The sequence below is a fragment of the Pagrus pagrus genome, assembly GCF_965226575.1.
Source record: "Pagrus pagrus genome assembly, chromosome: 19".
NCBI lineage: Eukaryota > Metazoa > Chordata > Actinopteri > Spariformes > Sparidae > Pagrus > Pagrus pagrus.
In genome coordinates this window covers 6933794-6958485 of record NC_140203.1, presented here as the reverse complement: position 1 = coordinate 6958485, position 24692 = coordinate 6933794, and the positions used below count along the sequence as shown (strand labels likewise).

The following is a 24692-nucleotide window of genomic DNA, read 5'->3' as shown; positions in this document are numbered from 1 at the left end:
AGTAAATTTTCAGGCCGTAAAACCAAATGATGATGCTAAAACACTCTGTGGAGCTGCAATGAACTGCAGCGCCAACTAAATAAATTATTTGTGGTTCAAACAGGATGAAAGCTGCGATTATGAGTATCACAAAAGAGTTTAATCTTTTATAAAACCTCCATTATAACAAAGCAACTGAGGAAACCATCCCTGACATATGAAATGTATAAAGAATGGCACATTCTGTTTCCTGACCGAAGAGATATTGTCACAGTATTTCATTCACAGGTAGCATTAAATATTCAACTATACTATAATAAAAAAAACAATATGAATGTAAAAATACGTCTCAGTTCCTGAGATATAAAACGTGCCAGAGCAGAATCTCTTTGGTCTTTGCTTTTAAACATGAGGGGAGATCTCTCTGAAGTAATACTTTTTCTAATATTTCGGGTAGAGGACCCTGAAGATCTGCCCATCAGCCCTCTTAGTGTCCAACCACTTCCCACCGAGAAAGATGGTGGTGACGCCGTTGGCTGTGTTGGTGACTTCCACGCGATCCAGCAGCCAACCGGGGCTCAGACCGGAGTTGTCGTGCTCCACCCGGACTTTCTGCAGCTCCCCCATGTCCAGCATCTCCAGCAGGAAACGGTCCGTCTGCTCGCGTTCGAAAAGGTTGCGAAACTTCTGCCGCAGCTGCCGACGGCCTGAATCTCCATTGGAGCCGTAGATAGTGATGAAAACATTGGCATCTGTACCAGCTCCCTTCTCGTCGCCTGTGATCACGATGATCTCGTATTTGACGGGCACCAGGCTTCGAGCTTTACTGGCGAAGCTCTCCAGCGTCTTTGAGCACTCGAAGGTCAAGAAATCGTCCCTCTTTGGAGAAAGAGGGATGAGGGCATTGCAGACGAAGAAGTACCTGGAGGTGAAGATGAAATAATTTATTTTGTTACCAGCAAATGACACGAGTAGGTAATGTGGGCCACTGGGCAGAAACACAGGTCTTACTTGTTTCCCAGTTCCCTCTCAGTGACGACGACCTCCTCCACATACCAGTAAATCTCCCCCTTTACTTTCTTTCCATCCTTGGGTGTGTGGCCCAGGCAGATACCAGCGATGTCACCCAGGTTCTTGGACGAAAACTCGAACCTGTCGACATTTCCCCTGAAAAGAGAAGGAGGTAAACATGTTAGAGTGAGTAGCAAGTCCCTTTAATTGGCCCGCGTACTTGAAATTCATGCCACTGCCAATTTGTTCAGCGTCAGACTACATTTTCTACGGGACGGTAATGTCATCATAGCGGATTGCAGCGTTCTCCTGAGCTCAAGTACCTGAGCTGGAGGGATTATCATAATAAGTGTAAAGGGAGAATTAGAGGGAGAGAAAGCGACGTCTCTCTGCGCTTTTTCATGCAAACAAGTTGCAGCTCATTGAGTTAATCTCGCAGCAAATACCTACCGCAAGAACCTCTTCTTCTTCGAGGAGTTCTCCATTACAAATTCTTTTGATCGGCCCTTCTTCCCCTCGAGTACAATCCAGGCATTCTCTTTGGTTTCAGCGTCGTCCGTGTCTCCAGTCGTGACACAAATTTCATACTCTTTAAGAGAGAAGACACAGACGAGCAGAGGGTAAATTGTCTCAAACAGTCGTGTCCTGCACTGAACACAAAATATACATCATACACATAGCACAAAAAAAAGAGCTTCATGAAATCAAACAAAGGGCTTTTCTTTCATTTTGAGAGCATGACGTATTGATTTCATGTTCAAATAATTCACTTTAGTTCTTCGAGCATCCCCTACGGGCAGCTATATATACTTTTACACTTTCTCAACTGTATTAAAAGCAAATGTGCCCCCAACAAAGCAAGGATCATTTCATTGGTCAGCATAACATCTTGCATTCTGTTGGTTTGGGAATTTGGACAAAATATCTGAGAGCAAACGTTTCCTGAGCACAAAGAAGCAGTGAATGTGAGGAAAAGAGCTGAAGCTGGAGCGTAGGAAATCTGTGCAAACAACAATATACCTGGGTGCAAGCATACAGTTTGAGCAGAGGCACCTCATTTAGACATTATTTACTGCACTGTCAGGTTTTTTCTGCAAGTTCCATTTAATGCATTTATATTCAGTAATCCTCTCTCTATATCGTAGTTTTCATTGTTCGTGTCCACCATTCCTGCACCGGAGAGGATGCAACGTGTAACCCAGGGTGATTTTGTCTCACTGATGTCAGCCTCTTTGTTCACCCTTCACTCTCTTTCCATCACAACTATAAGTCACCGCTGAAGCCTTGGTCACCGTGCACGTCTAAGTCCTCGGATGACTGTTCTGTACTTCCTGTCTTGTGTTGAGTATCTTGCAGCCGTTGTGGTTTGGTTTGCACACAACATGAGTAATCAGAGACTGGGGGGTCACACATTGCAAAGTCACACACACACACACACGCGAGTCCAAGTTGTTTGTGTGCTGATTTTCAGCAAAACAAACAAACAAACAAAGAATTAAAATAATAGAATAAATGTGAGAGAATGGATTAGGCAGTGACAGCAAGGATAAAACTGAAAATGGGAAACTGCCTGCTGGTATCGTGCTTCAGCAAGGACGACACAGTTACAAATACTGAAAAGCTTGTTTGTACGACGATGCATTCTGATAGAAACTATATTGTTGTGCCCACTCCATACAAATAGATGTGTAGTGAGACTGGATTTGGAGAGCTACTGCGGATTATAGCAGGGGAGAGGACGAGAGAGGGTAGAGAGGAGAGGAGTGTCTGCTGTTATTGGCTGTTTCTTGTTGCGTGGCTCTCCCACCCATCCTCGCCAAGACCAGATATTTAGCCGGATAGATATCCAGTGAGGTCTGTGAGGCGTCGGCGAGCTCTAGGATGGCATCTTTAAACAATTAACAGTTAACAAAATCTGCCAGCCAGTGGAAAAATCAGGGCTAAAATCCTGTAATGTGAGCTTAACCTAATGCAAACAGACTATCCCACTGTTGCTCCTTCACTTTAAAAGCCATCCAGCAAAAGCAAAATACAAGCAGGCTTTTACTGTGAAGATGCCACCGAATAGACAATGTACTGAAATCTTTAATGCGTTCTATGTTCTTACTCGTCTTCTCGTTGAGGTCTAAGTAGTCGTTGTTAGCACAGGCCAGCTCTCTCATTATCTGTCCATCATCATCGTTCTTGGCGAGCCAGCGGTCACAGGGGAAACGAAATGTTTTGTCCATGATCTCATCCTTCACATCGACATAGTCCAAGTGCCATCCTGGGGCAGGACCTGAAACAAACAAGACAGGAAGCTGAAGACAGATCCATGAGTGATGCAGCAAATCTTTCAGGCCAATGAGTAAAATGCTGCGTCAGCCTTTCAGGTTGTCTCAAAGCCAGACTGTGACATAGCAGTTGTTAGCGTTCAACAGCAGCTCCACTGAGCCATCGATTTTCAGGTTTCGTCAAAATCAAACAAGCAGTGACTGAGACATGTAATTTCAGTGAGTGAACTATAAAACTTTTTACCATGACAGTTAGAAAGAGTGGATTTAATCAGCCCAGCAGGCAGAGCGACTGAACATCTGAGTGGCTGACCTGAGTTGTCGTGCCAGACTCGTACTTTGGAGAGCTCTCCCAGGCTGAGGATATCCGAGAAGCGAAATGTGTCCACCTGCTTGCGCTCGAACTTGTTGGACTTGCTGCACTCTTTCAATGCCAGCGTCCCCGTGTCTCCATTCTCTCCGAAAATTATGATCCACACGTTGGCATCAGTGCCGGCGCCTGTGGAGACAGAGGAGAGTCGCCCATTTCAGAGGAAATTAGCAGATGTCCTGTTTCAATTTTCTAAATGCAAAAAACATGGGATTGGATTAAACAAGGACAATGTGACAAACTGTGAGCTTGGTAACATACTGTGTTTACTGTGCTTCAAGATGCAATATGTAGGCCTAAGAATTGGCATCCTGTCAAATTTATACTCCAGGATCAGCAGAACAATCGCTGCTAACTGCAGCTACCGTTTACTGTAGCTCAGTTAGCCTTGCAGCTAGCGGTCTAGACTGGGAGCTCCGAGCAGTGGGGGAGTGTCGGTGGCCGGGGCTAATGGGTTAGCATGCTAACTTCAGTAGATATCTCTGCAGCACAGTACACAGACTTCATAACCTCAAAACTGTTATTTCGTCACATTCTGTTGATAATTTTCACTACATTTTTGATGTTTTCCAATAAAATTCGTACATATTGCACCTATAATACAGGTTACATAAAAAAGTAGGCTATAGTTTGAGTCAAACAATATAATTTAAATGTCATTTCTGATTAGATATTTTAAATTATTCAGATTAAACAGCATGAAGCTGAAAAAGTGTTAACAAAAAATCCACTTGTCCTCATCTGTATACATTTACAAGTGCCTCTGCTTAATTGTAGATCTTTTAAGCTGCACTGCATCTCAACTGTTGTCGGGATTTGTTGAATTATTTGTTGAAAGAATTACTGAGATTGCAAAACCCTGAGTGAAAATAAACTGAGCAGCAGAGAAAATCTGCATTCTGTGACTCAGACAGCACATCTATAATCCCGCTGTGCTTTATTATTTCATTACAGCAGGTTAGACACTAAGTGACTGTGTATTATGGGATGGTGAGCACAAACCTCACTCAGACTGCAGCATGTTTTCAGTGTCCTAGTTTTATCCCTGTGTCTGTACACTAAGCTAGAAACACGATTTTTTAAAAATCTGATGAGTAATTAAAATGTTTTGCAACATTTAGCTGTTTAGATATTTTTGAAGTTACTTTAGGAATTTCATTTTATATTGTTTTTACCTTTAAATGATCACTTTCTTTTCATATACCTCACTATCTGCACATGTGCATGCTTAACATTCATTGCCTCTTCACGCTATACATGCAAATCACTCCCACAATGATCCCAAAGGAGACCACTGCTTGATGCACAGCATCGCCTATGTAATGTTGTCTGAATGGGTGTGACTGTATGTGTGAGTGTGTGTCTCATTATTCCTCCCAGAGCCCCAGTCGTGGTGCAGTGCTACGTCTTAGCTTCCAGTAACTGCCAAGGGCAGAGAACAGTCCTTTGAAGTCGGCTCAGACTTCTCGCCACACTATCGTATTGATCAGCTGCACTACAGAGCTACAGAAACATTCTGCATGAAGAAAAGAGGGAGCAAAGCCACGTGGAGGGTTTCTGAGGAGGATTTCTTTCACTGCAACGTTTCAGTCAAACAGGAATTATTCCACATCCTCCTGAGAGACACAAAGCTCTGCACAAGGACAGGTTAAAGGAGGCTCTATGTATCACATCTATCTAGCTCAGCCTTGACAGTGATGTGAAAGACATAAATAGCCACTACCGGCTGTGGCACCACAGGGATCCCCAATGTCAATCCACCATCCAACCTTGCCATTTAAGCACCTACCCACAGGTGCCTTATTCTTAAAGAGTTCAGAGTACAATCACCAGTGAGGTGATGGCATGGTGGACCCAGAACACACGACAGATGAAACGTCTCATCTGACCTTTGAGTGAGAATCTGCTGAAGGATTTCACCGATGAAAGAGGATGTCTGCTCACTGTGAGTGTCCCTGAACCTGACCCGACCCAGAGATGGATGGATGAGTGGACGAGTGGCAGGGTGGGTGAGTGGACGGATGAATAATGTTGATGTAACGAAGAAGTGGACTTGAAATGCCCTCATTTATTAAATGTGCCTGAACACTTCAGATGCCATACCCTGTAGGCCTTATCCAAACACTAACGGTGTTCCCCAAAGATCAATCCCCGGCCCGCTTCTTTTTCTGTTGTGACTGCTAGAAATAAATAAAATAATACTAAACACTGACATGTGCAACCTGCAGTTATAAATCACCTGTAGACAAAGCTTCGTTTTAAGGGGTCACAAGCCAAACATTTGGGAACCACTTCTTACATACAATGAATGTGATAATATACTGTAAATATAGAAATACATAAAAATGTATCCTTAGTTTCACTGGGGAAAATGGAGGAAAAAGAAAAAAGCTCTCTGACCTGCACAATCACTGGTCTTGACCTGGATGATATAGGTGGTGAGCTCCACCATCATCTCCTCGTCCACCACAGCAGCCATCTCGCAGATCATGGTTCTCTTGGGTCCTCGTAACCTGGACAGCCAGTCCTCATAGGTGAACACAGACACCTCCTCTGTGGTCAGGTTACGCATGATCACCTGGATTCACAGAGGCAACTCATCACATATAATACCACACTTTATCTAAAAGTCATTCAGAATCCTGACATAAATGTAACAACTCACTTTAACCATTAAGTCTGGTGTAATATGGAGCGAGACTTCAAGTATTACAGCCATGTCAGCCAAGCTCTGTGAGTTTCTAACTCACCACAGTGCTGCTTTGTGCTAAATGCCAATATCAGCATGCTAACTGACTGCACGTTGAGGGTGTAAATAATGTCTTTTCAAAACAGTTTGATCTTGGGGCTTCTGGAGACTTGGATTACACTATTATAATAAGATATAATTAACTGTTATGTCATCCAAAGTCATATCGTGGACACTAACGTCGCAGGTATGTACACAAACCCTGCTTCTCCCAAGATGTCTGATCGCTAGTCCTGAGAAACATGTCAGACTCGGCTCAGGCAGCCACACTCGTATTAGCTCTCCACTCTGCATATTTATTTGGGCAGATTACTATGCTGGCGGTCTGCCCGGTGCACTGTTGTGTCCATTTCAATACACAGGCCCTGCAATCCATAAAGGCAGCACATCTGCTTGTGATGCTGAACACACAAGGCTCTGTGCAGGGTCAAGTCAAGGAGACGTTTGCAGCCGCTGAGTCCCAGGCACGGACGGACAGGGCTCGGTATTGTTCCTGACTGCTCTGCTGCTCTGCAGGCATGGTGCCTTTACCAGAGGAGACATTTGCATAGGAAATGTGCTCTATTTCATCAAAGAGTCCGGCCTGAGACTTCAGACTGAATTTGGAGGTGAGCAGTGATGTTGTCCTCACAGGGTCAGCCGAAGAGAAAAAGCACAGAAAAATGTTGGGAAATGTAAAGTATATTAAGGCAGGCGATTATAGTGCTGGACTAAAATTTTAAAATTAAATGTTGTCTCTCTCTACTGAATACAGAAACACACAGCGCTCCTTTCTGGATGTGAGTGTCTATGATGCCAGAAACAACAGCATGGTGAATAAAATGGGTCAATATGCTCACTCCAGGAACTCTGGGCCCTGCTGCGTATGAGTGTGCGTATGTGTCTGTGTCTTTGTGGGCGGGTGAATCATTGACCATTCTCCTGCAGGCAGGGATGGATGTGTGTGTGTGTGTGTGTGTGTGTGTGTGTGTGTGTGTGTGTGTGTGTGCGTGTGTGTGTGTGTGTGTGCGTGTGTGTTTGTCTGCGTGATATAATACATTGATGATCCTGTGACCTACAGCAGCATACAGTGCCAGGGTAAAAACACAAACCTGTGACTGCTTTGTACTATTGATTTTGGAAGAAGCCAGCGGATACTGTTCTGCTTTTTATGCTCCTGGTTTTATGTTTTATGGATGAGATCTGCAGCTTCGTCTTTGTAACCAATTAGCTATTGACACTACTGTGTGGAGTGCATGATCAGCTCATTCTGGGGACTCTTACCTGATTAAAGCTTTCCTTTTTTATGTAATCTCTGACAGTTTTCTTGCATGTAAACATCTCTTGAAAACTAGTCTGTCTGTATAGGTTACATTAGGTACATTGACACCACCAATATTGATACCACAGGACCAGATATAACGTCTTTCTTTTCAATGCATTGTTGTTCTTTGTCGATACCTGGCACTTACATCACCTGCCACGCAACTCAACCACTGACAGTTCAGTGTGTTTTGCTAGAAGCAGCTAATGCTCTCTACATAGGGCTTAAGGTCTTGTCAGCTCGCTTCTTCCACATTGGTCTTTGAATCACTGCACTGGCTTCCTGTGTGTCAAAGTAAAGATTGTAAAATTTTATCACTCGTCTATAAAGCATTAAACGGTCTCAGGCCGATACATATCTAATTTAAGTGCACGTTGTGAAGCACCTAGACCCTTCAGGTCATCCGGGATGGGTTTTAGCTTTTAGTTTTTAATACTACTTTGGAACAAGCGTCCTGAACACCTGAGGTCTGCTACAACTGTCAGCTCATTTAAATCAGAGATTAAGACATTAATGTTTACTGTGGCTTTCCAATAATCCGATTCATAATTTATCTGTAACTATGTATTTGCTTATTTTTGCTTTTTGTTGTCTTTTAACACAACACAAGTGTTTACATATATGCAGTAGTACTCCCCAATACCTTTAAACACACATTGATGTGATTAAAAACTGGTGGAATTGCCCTTTAAGGTGAGCTGACCTGATCCAGAAACCAGTCAGGTCGACTGCCGGAGCCATCAATACGTAGCCTCATTTTCCTCAGAGGGGCAATGTCATCGATCTCCATGTTGAAAGTGTCCTCCTGACCGCGCTCAAACCTGTGAACCACCGAGCAAACAGGACAGAGTTTATAACCTGCAGCATTATTAAACCGTCTCTTTATCTCTTATTGTTTCTGACGTCCACGTTTGGCTACCTGTCCTCGTTCTTCTGCAGCTGCATCTCCTCTGTGCTGCCGTTGGCTCCGAACACAGACATGTAGATCAGGGTGTCTGTCCCCGCGTTCTGGACGTCTCCTGTTACTACGGTAACCTCGTAAATGATCTGACAGGAAAATATTTGACATTTTACTATATTTTCTTCACATTCTCCCATTAGCATCATCACCTTTAAGACATCACAGGACAAGAAGTTAAAAATATATTTTCTTTAAGGAATTATAAGCTTGAAACTTGTCATTTATAATGTTGCTTGAAATATAATTGTACACAACTTCCACCCAATTCACTGAAGGGCAATCAAAGTTAAAGGGCCACACACATTTTTAAAAATATCCCGTCAGATGGTGATGTATGTGTGCTTCATCCGTAGTCATATGCTTTCTGCCACACTTACATACCTTCCTGGAGATAGAAATGGCCTCTGCATCCAGCACATTGAACACTCTGGAAGTCAAACCATCTCCTCGATCTTTGGCCAGCCAGCACTTACAAGCAAAAATATATTTGACCCCTTTGGTTGGCACAGCAACAGACAGCTCATCAACCAGCCAGCAGCTCTCAGGAGTGGCCCCATCATGGCCGAGCTGCAGGGAGGGAGAGAAACAATCACCTCGAGCGACGTGGGTGTATTTTTCAGCCTGTTCATGTGTGTACGTGACTGTGCGAGAGTGCACGATCGTCACTGAAACTCTAAAAGCTCGCCTCCCCCTCCCTCCCCTCACCTCGACCTTTTTGATCTCCCCCACGTCTGAACCGTGGGACTCGAAGCTCTCCAGAGAGCCGGCCTCAAAGCCCTGCACCCCGTCCGGCAGCTCCAGCCACAACCTCTCTGTCTGGGTGTGATTGGCCCCGACAATGATCACAAAAGCCCTGCTGGTGGTGCTCGCATCGCGCTCCAAACCGGTGCAGATGGTGACGTGATATGGTATGACTGCACAGGAAGGGGACAACACTTATTCATCAGAGCAAGAGTTAATGTAAAGATGTTTGTGTTTGAAGATTGTTGATTTTTCTTACTCGGGAGCTCAACTTCTTCCTCCTTCTTCTTTTTGTTCTTCTTGTTCATGTTACTGTCGACGCTCTTCGCTGTCAGGGCTGGGCTCTTTTTACTATTCAGGCCCTCTCTGACTCCTTCATAACCCTGAATGAACATAACACACACAGTCTATGTTTGATAGTGCAATGATATTCATTGTTATTGCAGGAATGTATTCAATCTAACATGATGCTGTCTAGTTGCACTTTAAGGTTCGGGTCATCGTGTCAGATGTGTGTCGTTCTACCTTGACATAGAAGACTCTCTTAATGCGTCGGTCCTCCCTCTTCCTGGACAGCCAACGTTCACACAAGAAGAGAAAGACCTCTTCTGTATCCTCGTCGAACACCTCCACCTGGTCCAAGTACCAGTCGGGACTCACCAGACTGTTATCATGGCGGATTTTAATCTTGAAGACCTGTCCGAGGTCAACGGCCTCTATAGTGAACTTATCCACCTGGGGAGATAAAAGTTGAGCATATTAACAGAAGTATAATTATGTTGTCATCATTGTTTCATATGATATATGTTCTGTTATTCCAGATTAAAGTGAAAAATGGTCGCAAAAGGTGTTTTCTTACAGATCCTCGTTCAAACTTGTTGCTGTTAGTCTCCGACTTGTTGAGCTTCCTCTCCCCTGTGTCCCCCTGGTCCCCGTAGATCGTGAGGAAGACGTTGGCGTCTGTGCCGCCACCGTACACATCGCCCGTCATCACTGACACTTTGTATGTGTGAGCTGTAGCGGGGGAAAATGATCACAGACGAGCACACAGGGGATCCGGTTGAGGTAATTGGCAGAATATAGAGTGTAAAGAAAGCAATTTTCAACCGCAGTTTGATGCCACTGTTAGAGCAGAGACTCATTAAGGGAAGATTGTCCCTAGTTTCAAACTAACGCTCAGAAAAAAAGGGAAAAGTCGGGGCACAGCAGTGAGATAAACCCTGCAGATATCCATGTTTCAGAGTATAAATGCAGTCGGATGTGTTGTTTGTTAACGTACTCTCCAGAGCGTCTTCCACCTCGACCTCAGTGACTTTCAGGTTTCCGTCTCGTGAGAGCTTCTCAGTGATGATGTCGGAGGGCACCAGCTCTCTCACCGTTTCTCCATCGTCCTCCGACCTGGCGAGCCAGCACTCACATGGGAAGATGACAGTCTCTGAACCCTACAGGGAGAAAGAGACTGAGGAGGGGTACAGGGCCAAACAACGTGCTCGTGATTTAATTTGCGTGTTTGTGCCTTAGAGGAGAATCAGTGAGCGGAGGGTCTTGTCTTTGTGTGGGGCTCAGCTCAGTAAATGACAGTGCTAGATCACCCATATCTATCTGTGAGGAGAACATCTCCACCTACTGACCAAAAGTAGTGTTGTGTGTCACTTGTGGACGTGAGTAGTGAGATGTTGGCAAAGAGAAATATTTACTTTATATTTCCACTCCACGACGATCCAGAGGCAAATATTAAGTCTGTAGTTACTTAACAGATTAAAATGTTGTCTCCAAAATATATGATTATCTTATTATAGATGGTTATCTGGTTATAGATTTAAGTTCCCAACAGTATATTAATAGTATAGTAATTAAAATAAGCTCTGAATCTTAAGTACATTTAAACCTATGCTAATAATACATACATTAACTGAGGTGACATTTTCAGTGCAGCTACTTCTGATGGATTTTGTCTTGCAGTGCACACCAGCCCAAAAAATTAGGATGTTGCATAAAAAGTGAATAATAACTGAATAACTGAATGTGATCATTTGCAAACTAGTTGTGCTCACTGACAATGGTTTCACTTAGTGTTTCAGAGCCCATGTAGTAACGTCTATTTACACAGTCATCTGTTTCAACCCATCCTTGTTAACAGCGAACGAGGTCAAACATTAAATAATGTCAAAAAGGGTTAGCAAAGCATCACATTATGTTTTATTTATGTTTTAAACTACTGTAAAATCGGGCTTGTAAGTTAAGGATCTTAACACATCCTCCACCCCTGTAGGTGGTACCTTTCCCTTCCTGAGCAGACGTCTGATCTCCACCCGGTCCAGATGCCAGCCTGGGTTGACCCCGCGGTTGTCATGGCCAATACGGATCTTCTCAATTACATCCCCCACGTCTTCTAGCTGCAAAGGAAGCAGAAAACATCATTAAATAAACAGTGTATTTAGAAATACACGGATGGTCTCGCTGTTCTTCACTGCCTTGGTCTCAAGAGCGTGATGAATGCCCCTATTCTACTTATTTATATATGACTGTAGACTGTTGTTGTACCTCAACAATAAACATGTCCTCAGCTCCTCTCTCAAAGTACATTATCCTCTCTCTCTTGTTGACACACAGAGACTTCTGCTGGCTGCAAACTGCATCTCGTCCGTACAGGACGATGAAGACATCTGCATCTGTGCCGGCTCCAAACACGTCACTCGTGAAGGTTTTAATCTCGTAAGGAACAACTACAAAACAGAAAAATATAACCAATAGTGTGTTTTAAATGACACATATCTTCATGGAGCGCTGCGTAGACTGTTATGAAGTGACTAAGTGGGGTTTACATGGTGTGTAAAGCTCCGTCTGAAGAGAATTAGGGAAAAGGTCCCGCACGATGGCCCCGTCGTCCTCCCCTTTATCCAACCAGCGACCGCAGGGGAAGCGTAGTTTCTGTCCGAGAGACGGAGCATCGATCTCCACCCAGTCAAGGAACCAGCCTGCGGATCCTCCACCTTAAACATCAAAATACAGTTTTGTGATCACATGTGTGTTTAAACTAGTTTTACACTATTTACTGCGCAGGCAGGAAGTCTGTCCTACTGTACCACAGTTGTCGTGTCCAATACGCAGCTTCTTCAGCGGCCCGATGTCCACAGCTTCCACCGTGAACTCATCGATCATACCCTGCTCAAACTTGTTCTTATGAGTCTTTGAAGCCTTCAGGTTTATTATCCCTGTAAAAATGCACATCACAGAGTAATTTAATAGCTTAAATACACACACACACACACTAAACGCAGTATAACAGTCTGAAGCATTACCTGTGTCATCCTTGGTGCCGTACAGCATCATAAAACAGTTAGCATCAGTTCCTGCGTACTTCTTGTCGCCAGTTTTTATCCTCACCGTGTATGTTGTTGACATTGCTGTCAAAAAAAGAATGAATGAAACATTGTGTGATTATGATTCCTATTCATAAAAAAGCTGATAGCCATAATCTCGCTCTCACCTTTCTGCTCCAGACCAAGTGTGGCTTCAGAGTCTTCCTCATCGTCGTCCCCTTTCCTCATAAAGGCCTCGTCCACAGGAACCAGCTCCCTGGCAAGCTGTCCATCATCCTCGTCTATAGCCAGCCAGCGTTTACAAGGGAAGAAGTACCTAAAACATATCATCCACAAAAATGTGAACAAAAAACTGCCATCTCTATTTAGATTGATGTCTCCACAGGCACCATTAATACCATTTCACACCACACAGTGGAGCTCTACAGACACTTTATGTGTAAAGGTCCTGTCTGCTCTGCAGGATGATTGATTTGTGAAACCTGTGGCACTGATTTGGTGTCTAGAAATGACTCAGCAATGTGAAAACAATTTCTTATCTCCTTTTTACATCATCATGACTTACGTGGTGTCGTCTTTATTATCCACAATCTCCACTCTGTCCAAAAACCAGCCGGCACTCGCCTGGCTGTTGTCGTGTCGGATCCTCAGTTTCTTCAGGATCCCCAGGTCGACCGCCGTGATGTTGAAAATGTCCTCCTGGGTCACACGTGAACAAGGACTTAGGTTAGCAGTCCCTGAGAACCTCATTACTTATTTATTTGATCTTTATTTAACCTGCAAGGCTCTTAAGATTCAACATTTATTTGACAACAGAGACCTATCCGGGAAACAGTATCGTTGATAACAATCGTGTAAAACAATGTGGAACACAGCAGGTCAGACAAATACATCTACATTACATCAACAGTAGAAGAATGATGCTTATAGGCAATATCACACTTCTTGCGGAGGTTTTTACAGTCTTGAAGAGAAGCACTGTGATGTGGCACGTCTGCAAATTAGACTCTTTAGATTGCTCCGTGCCCAAGGTGCACAATACTCAGGAAAATAACAATAATGTCTTTACTCTTTTGCATGTTACAGTGCCTCTGCTCAGCTCTCAGTGTCATTCAAAACAGTATGAAAAGATAAGAAGCCTGAGTATATTCAGAGGTTGCAGTCATTTTGATATCTGAGGGAATAGGCTTATCTGCTTTCTTGAAGAGAGTTAGATGAGAAGATGGGTATCACTCGTCTGTCTGTTACATATGAAGCTTCTGTACAGCCAGGAGACGGTTAGCTTAGCACGAGGGCTGGAAAGTGAGGGAAAAACAGCTAGCCTGGTTCTGTCCAACACCAGAGACAGGGATGTGTGCGATTAATCGACTAGTTGATTCAACGCTCACTAGTCAGCACCAGAAATACTGGCTGGTTTAAACTTATCATTATTATTTTTATGTGTACATTTAAAGTACATACTGACATCATTTTCACTAAAATGTCATGTCTTCCTCGTCAAATGTCTTCATAAAGAACAATCAAATCAAGATCAGAGTCTTGCAGACTGCAACATTTGTCTTTTTCACATGACAAAAGCTGTTATTTTTTAATAAAATGTTAAGAAAAGCTCCTCAGAAATGTAGTTCTTCCTGTTAGATTATTGACTTTTATGTGAGTGTTTTCTTATTTTTTTAACTTGCCAACTAGTCTAAGTTTAAACTTAATTTTAAATGTTAGGGAAAACCTCTAAAGCTCAAACTTGTTTTACTTTTTATATCTCTTTTCAAAAATGTGTGTAAAATATAAAGTTGTGGTTTCAAATGGATTTTTCAACCATTGAACAGAACCAGGTAAGAGATCCACTCTTTAAACTAAGCTAAGCTAAGCATCTCCTGGCTCTAGCCTTGTATTTAACGGACAGACATGAGAGCGGTGTGAAACTTCTCACCAAACTAACTGCAAGACAGTGACTGAGCATATTTCACAAAATGTTGAATTATTCCTTTAAAAAGTAGAGTCTCCATCAGCGCACACAGATAAACGAGCACATCCAGAACGGAAACAAAGCTGACCTCGCCTTTCTCAAACTTGTTCAGGTTGTTTGACTTCCTGAGCCGTCGCTCCCCCGTGTCGCCGGTCTCTCCGTAGACGTTGATGTAAACATTGGCATCAGTCCCCGCCCCAAACATGGTCCCAGTGAACACATGAACCTCGTAGGAGTTCACTGAGCGAAAAAGTGAGAAAGTACACATTATGAGTGACATTAAAACAAACCAGCTGGTCTTTAGTAGCAAAGAACATGTGGGTCAACGCGCTACATTCATGCTCTGATTACCCTCCAGGTCTTCATTGTCTTCAGTCAGCAGCTCCACCACAATCTCTCCATCCTCCTCGTCCCTGGCCAGCCAGCGGTTACAGGGGAAAGTAAACGTCTCCACCACTTCCTGCAGCTGCTCAACTATCTCCACCTCCTCCTCTTCCTCTTTCTTCTTCTTTTTCTTGTCCTTCTTCTTGTCTTTCTTGGTTTCCTCCTTCTTCACCTCAACCTGCACCATCGCCATCGTCAGCCTCTTGATGTCCACCGTCTCCAGGAACCAGCCGTCTCCGATGCCCTTCCCGTCGTGATAGATACGTATCTTGTAGATCTTACCGACATCCTGAGCCTCGATCTTGGTTTGTAGGGATGAAACGGCGGTCAGACAAGGAACGTAAATGTCTGACATACGTTGACAACACAGGCTTTAATACAGACCTTGAATATCTCAGTGGTGCCACGTTCAAAGTTGTTGGAGCGGCTCATGAGGGAAAGAACTTCAGTTTTTCCTTCATCTCCATAGATCTGACAGAAGACATTGGCATTGGTGCCAGCACAACGCATGTCCCCTGTGACCACGGTTACTTCATAGTTGATCACTGTTAGAGAAGGGACATCACAGCATTATGACACGGAGGAAACATCTCGCAGAGCAGAGGAGTAGAGTTCAACTCTGTGCGGTGCTTTTTGTGTTGTTGTTATTTACATTGTTCAATGTCCAAGACCTCACTGGGATAGATCTCAACCTCCACTTTCCCATCAGCCTCGTCTTTGCAGAGCCAGCGGTGACTCGGGAACATGTACTGCATCCCGTGAACCGGTACCGAGATCTGCACGCTGTCCAGAAACCATCCTGCGCGCAAGCCCTCATTAGTGTGGCCAATCAGGAGACGATTGATCTGTAAACACAGAGGACAAAGGAGGATAAAACAGAACTAGGAAACACAAGTAACGGCTTAACGATAACCTCTCACGTCTGAAGAACTTGCCTTTCCGATGTCAAAGGTGTCGATGGTAAAGATGTCAGTGCGTGCCGTCTCGAAGTAGTTCCTGAGGTCGTTGTCGGAAACGGCCAGAATCATCTTGTTGGTGTCACCCTTCTCCCCGTACAGCTTGACGAACACCCTGGAGTCGGAGCTGGCCCCGTTCACACTGCCCGTCTTGATTGCTATGTGGTAGCCGACATCTTAGAAGGATGTAAATTCGCACATTAATGTAATTTGTATGAGCGTGATACAAGATATGTCGCCCTTTTTTTTAGTTTGCTTAACCCGCTCTTCGTTTGAAACGTTCTTTTGCACTCACTGAAGAGACGCAGGCCGTCTCCATCCGGAACTAACTCGCGGACGATCTGTCCATCGTCCTCGTTACGATCCAACCACCTGACGAAAAACACACAGACACAGACAAACTGAACCATATAGGAGTGAGCACATTTCGATTCATTTCGATCATTTTGAGGATTTAAGATCACACAATGAATATGATTGATCTGAAAAAGGAAAAATCAGAACACAACCAGCGCAAGAAACACAGAACTAGGACTGCAACTTACTATCATTTATTGTCAATTAATCTTTTGATTCTTTTCTAGATTAATTGGTTGGTTTTTCGTTCTATTAAGTGCTGCTGGCTGAGTCCAAGATGGCAACAATGTCTTGTTTTGTCCCCGAACCAAAGATATTCAGTTTACCATCATAGAGGAGGAAATAAGTAGCTGGAATCAGAGAATTTGAGTAATTTTTCCTTAATCTAAATAATCGATAATCAAAATAGTTGGTGGTTATTGATTAATCGGTGCCACTCTACGCAAAACACGCAAAAACTCTTTTGCATTTGACCAAGCTGTTCACTTTTAACAGCACAGCACAGACAGACAGACAGACAGGAAGAGCCTCTTTCCAGACGTAACACTGCACCTCAGCCTTGTGGTTTGGCTCCAGTTACTGAAGAAGACAGCTGGCTGACCACTGTGCATTTAGTGCCCATTTGTAGTGGCAAACCCATCCATCAGCTGCCTAACTACTTAAACACACACCACTGGAGAACTAGTGAATGTAAGCGTGGCCTATTTAGCCGGCTTTGAGGACTGTCTGGACAATTTGGTCCAGCTGGCTGCTGTTTTGGCGGGTTACAACAAGAATGAAGAGGAAAACTCTAAACACAAAACATACAAACATTTACGACATTTGGGAATTATTCTTATTTGTTTGCTTGCTTGATGCCACTCTCAGATCTGTATCATGAAGAAGAAGCTACAGTTATCAGCCAGTCTTCTTAACTTGGCATTAATCCTGGAAAGATTAGCTGATCTGGCTCCATCCAAAGTTCTCAAACCTGCCAACCAGCTCCTCCAAATTCATCTCCAAGTTTTGTTATTTGGAAAAGATTCAGGCTAGTTGTTTACTCTTGCTTCCAGTCTGTTTCCTGGCTGCAACTTCATATTTACCAAACAGACTTGACAGAGTCTTCTCATGCAACTCTCTGCAAGAAAGTGTACACATATCTTCCCAAACTTATCCTTTTATTCATGTGTAAGGTGTTATTGCCTTGCCTGAAACAGGGAAACTCAATGGCCACCGACTCCGGCTGGCCCTCCTCCCTGACCATCACCTTATCGAGGAACCAACCACAGCCTCCGCCGCGGCCGTCATGACCGACACGCACTCTGCGCACCTGGCCCAGGGACACGGACTCGATGAGAAACTCATCGTGCTGCGGGAAGACACCGAGAAAACTGGTTAAAGATGCTCGCAGCACATTTCCCACACATCATTTATCTATTTTCTGTGATCGTTGCGAGTCGATGATGCACTCACGTTGCCCTTTTCAAATTTGTTGACATTGTTTTTGCTCATTATCATGAGTCGCTCCCCTGTGTCACCCAGGTCGCCGATTATATTGAGGAAGACGCTGGCGTCGGTGCCGCTGCCGCTGACGTTGCCGGTGCAGATGGTTACACGATACTTTATCACTGAAAAAGGAAACAGAGAAAAGACACTCGTATTATGGTACTTAACACTACCGACTGTTGACATGTGCTGTGTTCTTACAGGGCAGCGGCTCCTCGATGTGCGCTCCAGTAGCTGGAAGCTCTCTGGCGATCTCATTGTCATCTTCATTGATGTCCAGCCAACGGCCGCATTGAAAAGAATATTTCTCCATCGTCAGAGTCTTGAGCAAAGTGACCTGCGGAAACGCATTTACCAAGCAATTAACAAGTTAAAGTGAGATGGATTTAGTCAAGAAAGAGAGAGCATATCGCCTCAGTTTAAGATAACCTGCACTGGCTCCTTTTATCGTTCAGGATTATAGTCTTTTTACTTGTTTACAAGGCTTTAAGTGGCTGGGGACTGGCGTTAACAAATCCTTTGGTGTTTAATAATCCTTTTCGGCCTCTTAGATCCACAATTGTCCTTTCTTTGTTTTATTCTTATCTTTTACAAATATTCTTGTTGTCATGCCTTTCTTTGTTTTATTTCCATTTCTCACCTATCATGTTGTTCTTAGCATGAGCGTTCTTGCTATTTGCAGCCTCTTTTGCTTGTTATTCATCTAATTGCTCGGTTTTATCACGTAGATCATGCTTATTTGTCTTGTTTCTAGAAGACATTGAGCTAGCAGCTTCATTAACACAGACACTTTTCTTTATTTCTGCGATCAGGTGCAGGATTAGACCCTGATTTGGTGGCTATCTTAGTGCTCAGAGGGGACATAATACAACAGACTCAGCAGCTTACACTGACAGATCAGAGGGTCAGAGCAATGGGTCTCACCCTCGCTAAATGCCATCCAGCAAACGGGTGTCTCTTCTCATGCCAGATGCGCAGTTTCAGCAGTTTTCCTATGTCCTGCAGTTCAATCTAAAGCGATCCCAAAACATTTAAAGGTCAGTGCGAGAACCTAACAGTGGAAGAGAGTGTGATCGGCTCAGTTTAACAGGTGATTACCATGAACTTATCAAGTTGGGCCTGTTCAAAACTGTCTGAGTTGTTTTCCAGTTTGATCTCATCAGATTTGCCCTTCTCTCCGTAGATCTGCAGAAACACCTGCGCATCTGTCCCGGCCCCCTTCACATCTGAAGTCCAAATCCAGAGGGACCATGGGTACTCTGGAGCAGAAGAAGAGTACATTTGACACCGGAGTCTTCTAGTTTGTGTGTGTTTTGCTTTTCTTTCACTGGTCAGAGATCTCTGAGCTGAATGAAGTCACTCACTCTTCTGCTTTTTCTGCCTTAGCGAGACCATCTCGTACAGCTCCCTCTCAATCAGTCCGTCCCCCTCGTCCTCGTCCAGCCACATCCCGCACGGAAATGTCTGCTCAGTGCCCGTGAACGGACAGTATATCACCACCTAGAGGGTTAAATGGCTGCTTGGTAGTTCGAATGACACTCTGAGAATCACTGTGATACCAAAAACAGATGTGTTGTACCTTTTCACAGTACCATCCAGCACCAACAGCCCCGTTGTCGTGCCCGATGGTGACCCTGCTGAGCGGGCTGATCAGTTCGCAGATCTCCACGTTGAAAATGTCGATGAGACCGCGCTCGAAAGCACCGCCCTCCAGGAAGACTTTGCCGCTGTTCTTTACGCCCTTGGAGCCGTGCATGACCATGTGGATCTTAGAGTTGGTGCCTGCACCCCTCACATCTCCAGTCATCACTTGCACATTGTATATGATTCCTAAGTAGAGTCGGGAAAATGAATCATTTCTTTTAGTAGTTTTAATTTGTTTTTATTATTATTCTTATTTTATTTCCTTGCACGACATCATGGAGGATTTAAATATCAAGAAATAGTGGCTTGTGTTGTTCTCACCCATTGGTTGCAACGATCCAACCAGCACATCTCTCTGTATTTTGCCATCGCACTCATCCATTGCAAACCAGCGATTAACCGGGAACTCATACACTTCTTTATTCCCCATGTCATCAATCACCACCTGGAGAGACACGTTATGCACGATCATGTTGTTTTCATGCATGTGTGCACATCTGTAAAGATTATGCATGTGTGTAAAACTGTACACACCTTATCCAGAAACCAGCCGGCTGAGGAGCCTCTGTTGTTGTGTCCGATGGTGATCTTCCTCAGCCGTCCCAGGTTTGGCGCCTCTATCGTAAACTTGTCCTCTGACCCACGTTCGAAGTTGTCTTTGTCGCTGTCCAGTCGTCTCTCTCCTTTGAATTCACAGTGAGGACGTCGCTGCAGTCATTACAGTCAAAATAATCATACAACAGTTTTGGTTGTGGAAAGAAAAGAAATCACTAGTTGTAGAGTACCTGTGTCACCGTACTCTCCAAAGATGTTAAGGAAGACATCAGCGTCAGTGCCACTTCCCTTCATGTCAGCAGTGAACACACTCACTATGTATTTATTCACTGCAAAACAACAAGAAACAAGAACATACACTGTATAATAACAATTAGCTGGACTTTTCTACTGTCACTCAGCAGGTTTCTTACTAATCCGCAGTGAGATGGTTTCCAGGTTAAATATTCATAACAGTGTGTGTCTGTGTGTGTGTGCATCGTGTGACATATTGCTCTGACACTCCCTCACATCACACTGCCCTCTCGTCTTCATCTGAGCCCTGTGGCTCTACAGCGCTCTGCTTGATTGACTGCAGGTGTGAAGATAAGATGTGCGATCACATTGCAACAGAGGACACATGGGCCGGTTTACCCGAGGATTACACTCTGATGGAATTCAATTACAACCCGACACATTAGGAAAATGTGTAGGCTATCAGACACCTTTGTGTACAACTGGCCCGACACATGGTGCTAACACTGTCTTATTTTTCATTTGCGGTGGCTTCATTTGAAAATATATCCCTCTATTCGGCTCAAATCTCGCAATTGATCACAAGTTTCTCTAAAATGTTCTGGAGGCTTTTCCGAATTTTAATCAACTGTTATTTTTGTTTTACCCTCCGTAAACCTTTGTGTCCGCTTTTTTATTATACGTTTGTCCCAGAGTGACCTACATTTTGGGACATCCATGGGGTTCATGCTGCCCAGCAGGTCCCTGACAAACAGGTTGTCCCCCTCCTCCCGGCTCAGCCAGTTGTTGCAGGCGAAATAGAAGCGCAGATGGGGCCGGTTCATGTCGGTCACCACCACCCGGTCCAAGAACCAGCTGGCGTTCATCCCTGTGTTGTCGTGCTCGATCCTGGGGAGTCAACCATCATAACGTGACATGAATTCAGCCTGCAGGTTATCACAAATGAGCTTGCAACATTACAAGCAGCCATGGCTTTGTGTTTCTTGTGCACTGGTAAATACCACAGAATGGAGACTATTGTTTTCTGTGGTTCAGACATATAAATATTATGAGATCTGAATAACATTGGCTGGAGTAACACAATGGAAATTAAGCCACAAGCAGCAGTAAGCAGGGTCAAAGTACATTGTTTTTTGACATAGACAAGAGTCATTAACCTATAAACAGAGTTCTCACCAGACGGCAGAAAGAAGCAAACAATAAGGTTTCCAAGGACGTTAAAGAGGAAAGTTTAAATATACATTTTCTTTTACAACATTTCATCTCCACAATCTGAACAATGTGTGAATTTATTAGTTTATTTATTTAGCTTTTAAAGAAATCTAGCAGATTGCATAATGAAGTCTCAAAACAGCTGTAGAAACAGTCACCTTTGCTCTCAAACTGTAACATTTACCATAACAGCTGCTTGCCCGCTCTCACACAATAATCCAGACACCAGTGGTGACTGGACTCCAAGTTATGCGCTCACATTCAGACAAACAAGCATAAATATTGCTACAGGCTCCTATAAACTTCAGGACGTGTGGCTAACGGTGATCACTGCAGTTTAATACGAAGAGAAAAGTTTGCGCTCTCCAAGCTAAACTTTACTTTTGGATTTTGGAGGTTTTAACAACCTCCTTTGACATTTTAATACCTTTTAATGAACATTATTAATGCAATTTTAAGACCTATTTCACGTACACTTATCTGTCTGCAAAAATATTGTAGAAGATTTCTTTTATCTTGAAAGTAGAAGTTTGATAACAATCACAACTCCAGATCCACTTCCATGGTTCTCAATTTTCTGAGCCACAGTGCGGCATCTCCACTTTCTGCACTCGCTGACTTTTTCGTTTCTCTGTTCACGTCTGGCGGCTGTGATGAAACTCAGCCTCCTCTGGAGTAAGACGCTAACTCCCAACAACAGATGGGGTTTAACCTTATGTCACCGGATGAAATCCTTTGATGGCCAGCCGCACAGCTGGTAAATAAGTGAGAAATGTTTCTGTGTGATCCTCTCTGTTAAGCTGCTGTTATCCTGTGTGAGGTATACTTAACTATGGAGCAAGAACTGTGATGTTGTCAGTGACCTGTAGTTGTGATTTCTGAGTATTTGCTGCACCAATGCAAACACCAAAGGGCCATTATATTGTATATATGTATATGTTACCACACACAGTCAGTTGCACAGTACCTCAGCTTCTTCAGAGGCCCCACGTAGTGTGTTTTTATGCGGAAAACATCAGTCTTATTCTTCTCAAATGCAGTTCGGCTTCTGTAAATTGAGGAAACATGGAAAATGTCAGAATTTGACAGAAGTGTAAGTGTGTGTGTGTATGAGAGATGAGAGAAAGATGCTCTATTTGATTGAGAGAGATTACGGGGGGTGAGGAAACACAGTCCAGACCCACGACTGAACTGAACTCTGGACCAGTAAATTACATCTCCTGACTGATCCGGCTTATCGTGCCCCCGGTGGTCTCATGGCAGTGGTATAATCTGAAACCTCCCGAGGCTCGGCCACTTCAACGCTCCCTCCTCCTCCTCCTCCTCCTCATGTACATCTACCCCTCGCAGAGATGAACCGGGCCTGTGCGCAGAGAGGAGCCCCTCCGCCAGCTACGGCGAATCAGACACCCTCGTTTTCATTAACGGAGAATGCCTGCCTTTGTCTCTGACCCACATATCCATCTGTTCTCCTCTCCCTTCAATATTCAACTCATGCTCAATGCCAAGTCTCCCATAATTAAGGTGCATGGTGTCATATACTGTAAAAAAAATAAATAAAATAAAGCTGCCAGGATTGAAACACTGTCCAACCCGCATGAATACACGCCCTCGTTCTCTGTTTCCGTGTAAGATCACCTGTAAGAGAATGATGGGGAGACACTGATTACATGAAAAAGCAAACCCAATGCAAATTTTGGAATTCATGCAATTTGACTTTTGTTATAATTACACTGAATTTCCAAAAAGTAGCATTTTTAATCTGCCTCGATGTTCAATCGGGCAGATATGCATGGAGACATAGAAGCCCTCCCTTACCTGTATCATGTTGTGAAGTTTAAATTGACCATTACACAATACAGGCAGGACCTAATATATATTGGAGTAAGGTGAAACTCCTTACTAGCATGTTTTTATATGACAAAAGTGACCCATCAACGTCCGTGTATTGTAAATCGTCAGCTGAGCAGCACTACGGCCACACGAGCGCGGAGATACTGAATACATGGCATGTTGATGCTGTCTGGGGTAGATGAATGAGACCACCACAAGGTGTGGGTGACATGGTGGAGTGAGGCTAACAATAAGTTGGTATATCCTATACGCTGCACAGGTAACCCTATCTGTCAATCAATGTGTGCCAAGATAAAGGGAGCCCGCTGCTGATAAGATCCCCTGAGAGTCATTTGATCATCCAGAGAAATGACATCGTGGTCTTCTTTCATTTGCCTCTGAATGCAAAAGAAGACCGGCCATGTCACATAGTTCCTCCTTACTCCAGATATTCTGTGTCCGACACTTTATACGACTGTATTGAAGAGAGATTCCTGCACCACAGCCAAACCTTTGTGATGAGCGTGTGCTGCTTCCTCTGACAATCAAATGACTTGAGTTGGTTTTGACAAACAGGTCAAAGAGATTCTTGATGCGCAAGCTGATTTAGCCTTTAGGTTTATGTAGAGCAGGAAAGATCTCTTATACAGTGTTATATTCAAAATACAACCAAACACAAGGACAGAATCATGACCATCCTTTAGGCAGACCGATTAAAAAATACCTCTTTTCTGTGCTGAAGGATCAGAGAGGAATAGAACAGATGAAAAGTTAACAGCTGACATTGAAAAAGCGTGAATCTAGCTAAGCTTACTGATTATACATTATGTATCGACTGCAATATAATAAGTGCAAACAAATCAGAGCAGAGTGAGTCACTGAGACCTGATATAGTCTCAGTCTCACAGACCGATATAGTCTTACATACGAGATATTTATAAAAGTATTCTGTAATTCATTTACGTCGTCGTGAAACCCTTCTGAACTCACTTGCTTGCCAGGTGAACCTTGGGCGTCACGCCAAAGTCTCCAAAAAGGGTAACAAATATATTAGCATCCGTCCCTGCTCCCTTTACGTCACCGGTGACAGTGACCACCTCGTACACTGAAAGAAAAAGAAGCAGAGAAGAGGATGTGTGCAGTGTTGTCCATGTTGTAATAAATATCACAATCCTGAAATAGCAAAAGCACATACAGGTATCAATAATTCAAAAAGTAAAAACTTGAATAAAAGGACAAACACAAAGTCACATCCTCAGACAGTGTCCAATAATCTATAAACATTAGGCAGCATTATGTTTCCTTCCACACACTGTTGCCAGGGAATTCAATGCGGCGAATCTGCAGCGAATCCAT

At 43.7% G+C, this 24692-nt stretch overlaps 2 protein-coding genes across 2 annotated transcripts; both read right to left on the bottom strand.

Moving 5' to 3' along the window:
- Nucleotides 1-117: 117 nt before the first annotated feature.
- On the bottom strand, nt 118-16354 carry LOC311274534 (lipoxygenase homology domain-containing protein 1-like). Its single transcript, XM_084382284.1, has 27 exons — nt 16312-16354; nt 15996-16192; nt 15713-15905; nt 15445-15605; nt 15028-15361; nt 14765-14916; nt 13276-13409; nt 12878-13026; nt 12690-12794; nt 12474-12602; nt 12213-12380; nt 11932-12113; nt 11667-11783; nt 10667-10829; nt 10247-10401; nt 9913-10122; nt 9647-9770; nt 9352-9560; nt 9028-9213; nt 8605-8732; nt 8389-8506; nt 6034-6211; nt 3577-3762; nt 3098-3268; nt 1441-1579; nt 991-1146; nt 118-901 (listed from the first exon to the last, which is right to left on the bottom strand). The coding sequence occupies exons 2-27, from the start codon at nt 16086-16088 to the stop codon at nt 421-423; spliced, it is 4521 nt and encodes a 1506-aa protein (XP_084238410.1). The 5' UTR covers nt 16089-16192; nt 16312-16354; the 3' UTR covers nt 118-420.
- LOC311274841 (lipoxygenase homology domain-containing protein 1-like) lies at nt 16099-24692 on the bottom strand (the record flags this gene model as incomplete). The annotated part of the gene is made up of 16 exons (XM_084382838.1): nt 16099-16192; nt 16278-16388; nt 17561-17721; nt 17826-17980; nt 18060-18195; nt 18783-18869; nt 18957-19117; nt 19223-19358; nt 19438-19688; nt 19824-19947; nt 20037-20185; nt 20288-20386; nt 20995-21179; nt 22471-22551; nt 24327-24441; nt 24650-24692. The coding sequence occupies 16 exons, from the start codon at nt 24690-24692 to the stop codon at nt 16099-16101; spliced, it is 2088 nt and encodes a 695-aa protein (XP_084238964.1).

What these genes read in the sequence shown, in the direction of transcription:
- LOC311274534 (XM_084382284.1), bottom strand. Translation starts at nt 16,088, where the DNA reads ATGATTCTGGCCGTTTCCGACAACGACCTCAGGAACTACTTCGAGACG. An exon ending in CTGCAGAAGAACGAGGACAG is followed by an intron (nt 8,507 to 8,604) that starts GTAGCCAAACGT and finishes GGTGGTTCACAG; the next exon opens with GTTTGAGCGCGGTCAGGAGG. An exon ending in CTGACTGGTTTCTGGATCAG is followed by an intron (nt 6,212 to 8,388) that starts GTCAGCTCACCT and finishes CTGTGAATCCAG; the next exon opens with GTGATCATGCGTAACCTGAC.